Below are 9,564 nucleotides of genomic sequence, written 5' to 3' on the forward strand. Positions count from 1 at the left end.
ACCACCATGCCTGGCTAATTTTTTCTATTTTTGGTAGAGATAGGGTCTGACTCTTGCTCAGGCTGGTCTTAAACTCCTGACCTCAAGCGATCCTCCTACCTCGGCCTCCCACAGTGCTAGGATTACAGGCATGAGCCACTGCACCTGGCCTTTAAAAGTAAACTAAGCAAACAGCAAATTTCTAACAATTTTCAAAAGAAAGAAAGAAAAAGAAAAGAAACACACACACACAAAAAAACAAGAGCAGGGTCTTGCAAGACTGATACTGATACTGTGCTATGAATTAAGGAGTCTGATTGGCTCAAATGTCTGTGCAGGGTTGGGGGAGTGAGGGATGGGGACGGGCTGAGGGGTAAGAGGAGAGGAGGAAGGAAAACATTGTCCAAAGGCAGCATCGGACTGGATTTTTCCAGCCTGCTATGGGCAGAGGGCAGGATGTCAGGCCCCACGATGGCCTCACCCATAAATACCCATCACATCATGTATGCATTTGTGATGTGCCGACACCACACACACACGCACACACACACACACACGCGCACACACACACACACACACACACACGTATTACATCATTCCATCCTCCCTGCCATCCTCTGAGGTCCACATTCATAAAGGACAGAGGCTCAGAGAGGGTGGGTCATTGTGCCACAGTCACACAGCGCTTAGGACCACCCTATTCTCTGATTGTGGCCTCCTCAAAATGACTTTCTTTTGACAAGTTAGGGCTGCTGAGGACTTTTCTAACAGAGGCAGAGCCATCCCTGACACCAGGGTTGAACACTCTGTATACTAGAAAGAGCCAACTCCCTATGACGCATGACCAAGATCACCATTAATTGAGCACCAACTGTCTTCCAGATGGGTCACCCGCATAGTCTTCTTGACATTCTTGAAAACTATATGATGTAGATGCTATTATTGTCCCCATTGTACTGACAGACAACATTGACATTCAGGAGTGAAATATTGTCACCCAAGCCTGGCAATAGCAGAACCGGGAGCTAAGCCCAGGCCTGTCAAAACCCAAATCTCACACTCCCTGCCTGGCACCAGACACTCAGCTGTCACTGACCGAGCACCCACTACGTGCTGGGAATGCCTTGTCTATCCTTCATGCCCCACTTTGCAAATGAGCCAACAGAGGCACAGAAGGGAGAGGTGACCTGCCTAAGGTCACTCAGCTAGTAAATGGCAGAGCCCATGGCCTTTGTGACAGCCTGTGGGCCCTCAGTGTTCATCTGGGACTTGCTGGAGATAGCTGTGCCCGCTTGCCCACACCAGAGCGTGCTTGGAAGGGCAGTCACGACATTCCTCCTCTTAGTGTCTGCACCCTCGAGGATGTGGGCACTGCTATCCAGCTCCAGGGAAAGTGGAAACTTCTAGTGAAAGGAAATGGTTTTCCCATGTGGTCTGGGTCCCCAGGGCTTGGAAATCCCTTTCTTTTAAGCTGGTGAAACAGATCCCCCCAACCACAATGGCACAATGGAGCTCCCACGAGCCTCAGAGGAGGGACCTTGTGAATTGCTGGCAAGAAATCATTCCGAGGCAGGCGATGGCAGTCTAGCCTGGGGCAGCAGTGCCCTGGAGTTAGCCTCACACATCGGGAGATGGGAACCAGACCGTTCCCTGAGGGATATGGAGGAACCTCCAAGGGTGGGGCCGAGGGTAGGTGACTCCTACATGCTGCTGACTGTTGCACAGGGCTAAGAAAGGACACTGCAGCCCACAGAGACCTGGGGGCCCACCCCAAGCCCTGCCTGTCCTGGCTGTGTGTCCTTCCCAAGTCGAGCGTGCAGGGCCTCATCTGCCGAATGGGAGAATAACAGGGTCTGCATGGGGCTACAATGTGGATGAACTGGGAGAAGACCTGGCACCGTGGTTATGCACCCAAGCTTTGGAGTCAGTTAGCTGCATTTAAATCCCGGTTTTTGCCAAATTTACTCTGCTAACGTATTGGATTGAAACACATGAAATTGCTAATATTTGGCTGTTTTCAACTTACAAAAATGGCAATTTCATACACTTCATCTAATGTCCTCTTTCTTACTTCAGTTTCCTCCTCTGTAAAGTCCCCCTCACAGGATTGCTGTGAGGATTGAATAAGGCTGGGAGGCATCTGAGCTCTGCAGTTAGCGCTAGGCTCTGGGACTAGGAAGGATTGGAACCCTGGCTGTGTGGTCCTGGGCAAGTTACTTAACCTCTCTGTGCCTCAGTTTTCTAATCTGTAAAATAGAGCTAATAATAGCACCCACTTCACAGGTTTATTAAGAGAACTGAATCAATTAATATCCATAAAGTACTTGGAACAGAGCCTGACATTGTTAAATGAAAGAATGTAGGTGACATCTAGCATAGAGGAAATGCTCAACCACAAAACCAAACCAAAAAGAGACTTTTTTAAACCTTTGATGTCCATGAAAATTAAGTATTTTTAAAGAAAAAAAGATACGTTTTGGGGGACATACATGTGCGTGGAGATATAAGTGAGGACTGTGCTCCTGGGTGTCCACCACGGCCAGGACCATTCTGTGCCGATGGCGCCCACAGCCCAAGGCTCCGAGGGAAGGACTGGCCTCCAGGCCGTGATGGCTCTGTGTCTGGCCCAGGCCTCAGCCCAGTCCCTCTCATGGAACCGCACAGCCAAGCCACACACCCTATGTGGCAGCTTCACGTCGCTCAGGTAACTCTAGAGGCCTTTGAGAGGCACCCAGCCCTGGGCTGGGCTCCGTTTGTTAAGAAAGCTCTGCAGATAGCCTCCGACCTGGGAAAGCGCCTACATTCCGTCTTCTCTTGTGACATTTACCCCAGCCCTGGGAAAAAGGCAAAGCAGACAGCACTCCCAAGTCACACAGGGGGAAACTGAGGCTCTGAGAGGCTCTGAACCAGACCTGTCAGGCCCGGCAGCAGGCAGCCTTCCTCCACCTACTCAAAGCTGCCCTCACCCCGGTCTCTCCTGCACCCTCGCTCTCACCCACGGCTGGGCGGCTTCGGGTAAGGTGCTTCCCCACTTGAGCCTCCGATTTTACAAGTATTGGGCTCTTTTTAGCCCTCACACCCCACTGTTCTATAACCCTTCTCCAGGACTCCAGAGAGGAAACGGAAGTCGACCTGCAATGCAAACTGTAAAGTGCCATGCAAACAAAAGGGTGGTTAATGGCAGCATTAGATGGGTTTTCTGGAGAAGTCTACAGCAGGCAGGATTTGCTCCTGTGGCTTTTGGAATCAGGAAGACCCAGGTCACACACATATTTGCTACGTGACCTTGGATAAGCCACTCCCCCTCTCTGAACCAGCTTTCCTCTTCTGGAAGCGGGGAGGCGGGGTGGGGGCAGCCATGTCCACCAGACAAGGATGGGGCGAGGACGAACGAGAAAGGAACACGCAACGACAGCCACACGCTGGCTGTTCAGGGGTGTCTGATGCAGGAGGGTATTTAGGGCTCCGACAGATCATTCCACCTGCCAGGGGCTGAAATCCACACACCTGGGGAAAGATGTGGCCACCAGATTCAGGGTGATTAGAAAGGAGCGTCTGAACTCAGGACCTGCAAAACGGGTCTGGAGCGGTGCTGCGCACTGAGGCGATTCCACGCGGCGTTCAGAGCTCTGGAGCCAGCCCTCCTGAGCTCCCATCCCAGCCGCCCTGCCTGCGGCTGTGCGACCCCTGGGCCTCATGTCCTCATCTGTAATGCAGGGACCCTCCCGGAGCCCACCTCTCACAGCTGTCAGGAGGGCCCGTGTCAGGTCCCAACTGAAAACATCACAGAAGACGGGTGCGGCTGATACAACAGCCTCCACGCTTTTTTGACAATGGTAAGAAATACATTTTTATATTAGTACACACACAGCACACACAATACACACAACGGTACACACCCCCCCAGCCACAAGCACACACTCACTGACACACACATCCACATATATGTGCACACACCCCCACATATGTGCATACACACCACCCGCTTGTACACACATTTACATATATAAGTCAATGGAAACACACTGCTCAAAATACTAATTAATCTTAACACTTGCAATACACTCTGGCATTTTCTAAAAAGGAGCTTGGCAGACCACAGCCTGTGGACCAAATCTGGCTGTTTCTGTACGATCTGCGAGCTAAGAACAGTGGAATGTGTGACAGATCATCTGTGGCCCGCAAAGCCTGAAATATTTACTATCTGGCCCTTTACAAAAAGGTTTGCTGATGCTACTCTATTTTATTCAATTCTGTTCTGTTCCTTTCCATTCCATTCCATTTCATTCAAACATGCTGGCTGCAACTTACTAAATTTATTGCCCTGACCTGCTGATGGGCTGCAAACCGCAGCTGGAAAAACTCTGAATTCATGTGAGCTTCAGTTTTTTTTTTTCACTAGATAGAAGGATGGATGAATAAACCTTACCCGCGTGACACCTTAGCCAAGCAATGTCCCTGTTTGAGTGTCAGATTCCTCAGCAGAGATGGGGACACCACTGGCCTGCCTCTCATGGCCGTGCTGAGGAGCAGCCTCAGGGCGTCCTATCGGTGGCATTCTCAGTGACAGATTTCAAGGAGATGCTGGACTGTGACAGCAGGGACAGTGGAGTACCCATCTCAACACCTAGCCCGGGGCCTGGCCCAGAGGAAGGGCTCAATAAATATTTCTTCATGACAGACGAGTGGCACCCAAGGCCCTCCATAACTGGACTCTGGCCCTGTCTGCAATCGGACCTCTGGCCACACGGTCCCTTGTGCTCTTCCCACCTGGCCAACCAAACTCTCCCCTCCTCCTGCAGGAGTCCCCACGCTCCTGCCACCTCTGCCTGACAAATTCCTAAATGCTACCCCTCTGATGAGGCTCCTCTCAAATGCCTCCACCTCGCAGCCCTCAGCAAATCCGGACAAGATTCATTGCTATGTTCATGCACAGGCTTTGGAGCCTCCAAAACTCGGGGTCCACATTCTGGCTCAGCTACTGTGAGCTCCTGGGCAGGCCATCGATCCTTTCTGAGCCTCAGTTCCCTGGTCTGGGAAATGGGTATAACACATGGCCGTGGCAGGGCGAGGACTCACAGCCCCACATGCAGAGGGCCCGGCAAGTGGCCGGCCCTCCCTCAGTGGCCTCAAGGGTCTTGTTCAGTGGCTGGGCAGCGGGGTTGGATGGCTTCCCTCCACGGGAGAGGGAGGTGGGTTCCCCTGCGGTGGGGCAGTACGAAGTGAAAGGAGCAAATCTTTGTACCCAAGATGGCTTCAGAACTGCTGAGAGGGAGAGGGAGGGCGAGTGGAGCTCGGCTGACCGATCACCTACTATGTGCCAAGTATTCTGCTTTCCAATTCTCAACCAGCCCCTATGTTATGAAAAAATCCAGGCCAAGAGGCGCAAGGTGGCATTCTATCGAGACACAGCGCCATCCCCTCAGCCCTCAGTGTCCGATTATCACCCTCGCTCTGCTCCGTAGGAATTTCTTTTCCCTTTCAGAACTGCTCCGCATCTGAACCTGGCTCCGCCTGGATGCCAGCATCCCTGTCCCTGCTTGCCCGTGGCTCAGCGTCTCTGTCTGTCTCAGGCTCTGCAACTTACGCAGAAGTATCACATTCACTCCACTTAACAGGCCTGGCATGGGCGCTGCCATAGTCATTTTATGATAAAGAAAAAGAGGCTCAGAGGGGAGAGGAGGTTTGCTTGAGACGCACAGCAAGCAAGATGCAGAGGAGAGATTCAACCCATGTAAGCCTCCCCTCCCCCACACCCAGGGCACATTCCACACTGCTGTAAAATGCGAAGGGAAAGTGGGCGAATCCTTATGAGGCCCCTACTGTGTGCCTTTGGGCACCTTCCCTCTAGGGCTGTGGCAAATCTTCCCAACCTCCCATAGAGGCAGGTACAATTGTTCCCATTTCACAGATGTGCAAACTGTGGATTGGAGAAGGCATGTGGCCTATTCGAGGTCACATATCTGGAAGAAGAGGGCTCAGGATTTGAATCTGGGCCTACCTGAATTCCAGAGCTCCTTGCTCTGCCCTTTGCTGCCTCAGCTCTGGAAGGATCTAGAAGCTCCATGTGACTGTGGGGATCCCCCCGCCCCCCACCAGCAGGCCTTGGATGTTGGAGAAAGCCCGTCACAGGCTGGCTTCTTCTCGATGCCTGAATGCAGCTCCACATCCAGGGTAGGGGACGCGAACCAGAGCCCCCTCACTCTGCCTGACTGTCCCATTACCAGGACACCCCAGCATGTTTAAAGAGAAACGTCCCCATCTGGTTCTGATTCATTTACACTTAATTAACCAAAATGTTGTTTTGTAAGAGACACTTGAGATCCAAGAAACTTTCTCAAGACTTTTCTTTCGTTCTTTCTTAGAAACAGAAAAGTTGGGTTTCATCATAAAACAGTGACGCTGGAGCCTACGGAAACACGGTTCTGCGGGAGCCAGGCCCCCGGGTGACGGCGCGGACTGGGAGCTGCTGGGCCCAGCAAGGCCCTCCTGACCTTGCAGACCAGGCTGGAGGCTGAGGCGAAGGATTCAGGAGTGGAAGGAGCTGGGGAAGGGCAGGCAAGGGTTGCCCCTTCATACTGGCAGCTCTCCAAGGGCAGGCCCAGGTCTGCTTACCTTGGGATCCCCAAGGTCCTCAACACAGCCTGGCGCATAGGCTGCCTAGTGACACTTGTTAAATGAACAAGCAAATGAATGAATGAATGAACGAAGCACTGCCAATACCCACGTGTTTTCAGGGCACATTCTTCTGCCAAAGTTAGATGAGAAAGTCAAAGCTGGTAGGACCGTGGGGGGCTGCATGCAGAACTTTCCAAGCAGATGCCTTATGAGAAGTGGTGTCCAATGGGTAATGAGTGTGGGAAAGCTTTTCCTCTCTATCTCCACCTTTTCCCCATGCTGGGAAGTCCTGCAGTCAAGAGATCTGCAAAACTCAGCCTTTCCCAACCTATGTAGCCAGGACTCCTATGGCTGCTTTGCAAAATATGCTATAGGAAGGATTTGTTTAGCCACTCCCCCCAACCCCAGTGCCAATAGGGAAACTGAGGCTGTGGGTGGGGAGAAGGGGGGAAATCCACTCACCCAAGGTCACACAGCACAACCCGGTCATGGATGGGACTGAAATCCAAGGCTATGTCCATTGCATCCAACTAAGTGGAGCCCAAGGCTCTCTCTGAAGATGCTGGGCAGGTGTGTGTCCCGCAGACAAGAGACCAGCTACGGGGTGAGGCTGCTGAGAGCGCCTCCCCAGCTTGGGGCAGTGCAAGGAGCAGCTGTCTCCCCACCTCCTCACTCAGCTCTTAGGCAGGTGGTGGTGAGCTCTGGATGAGGGGAGGGATTGGAATTTTTCATTTTTCTTTATTTTTCTTCCTTATTTTTGTTGTTGTTTTTAGAACTGAGAAACATATTAAAGATCTTCTAAACCAGATCCTCTTCAGCTATGGAAACAGAGGCTTTGAAAAGGGAAGACCAACACAGCTCAGGAGAGATCTCAGCATCATGTCAGACAGATTGGGATTCAAGCCTCCTTCATTCCTTACCTGCTGTGCAATCTTGGACAAGTCAGTTCCCCTCTCTGAACCTCAGTTTCCTCATCTAGAAAGGAAGCATCTCCCCGTGCCTTCCACTAGGCTGTTGTGAGCAGCCGAGGACACAGTGGACAGGAAATGAGAGGGATGAATGCTTACGAGCGCCCACTAGGAGCCTGGCCACCCAGCTGCTCATACCATACACACTCGCTCATCTTCCTTATGAGTTGGAGACTTAAGATTATTATTCCCATTTGAAAGATGAATCAGTAAGAGGAAAGGTGGTTAAAGGATTCTCAGACGGGTAAACTGAGGATTGGAGAGGCAAAGTGACTTCCCCGAGGTCCCTCCGCTGGTAACTGAGGAAGCCAGGATTTGAACTCAGGTAGGCTGGCTCCAGAGGCCATGCCCTTGACCACTAAACGAAGGCCATTCACAGAGGAGTGTCCCCACGGAGCCCCGAACTGCCCCCAGCTCAGCGGAAGCCTACTCGCCTCTCCATTCCTTTGGTCCCTCTGTCATAGCAGGGGTCGGGGCCCTTGGGGCCACATCTCCCCCGCCCCATCCAATCTCACCTGCCACAGCCTCACTCTTCTTCCCGCTCCCCCCAGGAACGACTGTGCCCATGCAGGGCTTTTTACACAAATGGACTAGAAACCCCCAGCGGGCAAGCCGCTCTCTTCCTCTCTCCCACTTAGCCCTGCTCAGACCCAACACCAGAGCTGGAGAGAGAGAAGACGCCAGCTCTTCCACTCGCCCGCTGGACAATTGAGCAAAGTTACTTAACCTGTGTGGGCCTTGGAACCCCAGCTTTACAACATGGGATGACCCCTGTGTCATGAGGACATAGCGGGGACTCAACGAGACAGTGCTTGGAAACCCTTGGCACAGTAGCTGGCATTCTCAGGCTGGCACCCAGAGGCCAGAGGGCTGCCCAGCTCAGGCAGGGGACTTGCTCACCAGCTTTCGCTCCTCGGTGGCACAGGCTCTGCTAACGTCCTCCCCTGGGGGACAGCCTCAAACTCTCCTCCTGAGGACATTCTGACTCTTGTGGCATGGGACCTCGAGGTGAGTGTGCATGGGGCCCCCGGTACATTTATAATCTCAACCTTGGTTCATCTTCCTAGTGGTTCTAGGAGGTCAAGATGGAAAAACTGAAGCTCTCTGAGGGGCTGGACTTCTTCCAAGTCATCCCCAGAATAAGTGGACTTAAATTCAGATCTCACGTCCGGCTGAGCTCACCGGAGGGGCCCCACCAAGGATCACTGCCCCCTGAGAGGTGACACCTGAGTCAGAGTCAGTGATGGGGCAGGGACTGGGGCATCTGGACTCCCAGCCCCGGGCTCTTTATGTCACCTCCTGGCTCAGCATGAATGCTTGGGATGGTTTCTAAGCCATTGACTTTGTCTCCCAGTCCCTGTGCCCCCCCCCCCGCCCCCAGGCTGGCTCTGGTGGCTTGTCTCTGTACAGAGCCATGCTCCTCCTGGCCAGCGATGTGGCTACTATCGGGAGATTCCTGCTAGTCCTCTCCGTGGAAAGCTTCCTTGGTCCAGCTTGCTCAATGACTCTCTCACTGGGTTCCCCGGAGCCTCAGTCTCCCCATCTGTAAAGTGGGACTGCCGCCTATCTGGAGGAGCCAATGGCCCAGGGCTTTGCGTAACAGGCAGACACCCCAAGGGCCATTCCCGGCCACCCTGCCCGGCCTCCCCTGTACCTTGCTTCTTCCTTCGGTTCAGGGCAAGCATGTCCACGGCGTGGGCGACGAGCAGCAGCAAGCAGAGTGGCGCCCACATCTGTGCAGCCTGGTCCGGGCGGGCGCGCGGGGCTCCCGGCACCCGGGCGGCGCTGCTGGGGCTCTCCGGGCGGCCCAACGGCCCGGCGGCGGCGCGGCGTGGCGGGCGCAGGGGCTGCTCGGGGCGTGCCGGGCTCATCCGCCAGGCGCGGGTCGGTCCAGCCGCCAGGGACCTGCCGTCCGCCCAGGCGCCCGCGGCCAGGTCGAGTGAGGGCGTTGGCGGAGCCGGGCACTGCCCTGGCGGGGAGGAGCGGTCGCCGTGGGGGC

The 9,564-nt window shown here is 53.8% G+C and overlaps 1 protein-coding gene across 1 annotated transcript in view; it reads right to left on the bottom strand.

Annotated features, from left to right (window-relative positions):
• RSPO4 (R-spondin 4) overlaps nucleotides 1-9,298 on the bottom strand; it is a 34,294-nt gene extending 24,996 nt beyond the window's left edge. The window contains exon 1 of the mRNA XM_012665728.1: nucleotides 9,220-9,298. Within this exon, the coding sequence (XP_012521182.1) occupies nucleotides 9,220-9,298 (79 nt within the window). The remainder of the gene's footprint in view (nucleotides 1-9,219) is intronic.
• Between the last annotated feature and the right edge of the window lie 266 nt (nucleotides 9,299-9,564).

The sequence above is a fragment of the Propithecus coquereli genome, unplaced genomic scaffold, assembly GCF_000956105.1.
Source record: "Propithecus coquereli isolate 6110/MARCELLA unplaced genomic scaffold, Pcoq_1.0 Scaffold122, whole genome shotgun sequence".
Classification (NCBI taxonomy): domain Eukaryota; kingdom Metazoa; phylum Chordata; class Mammalia; order Primates; family Indriidae; genus Propithecus; species Propithecus coquereli.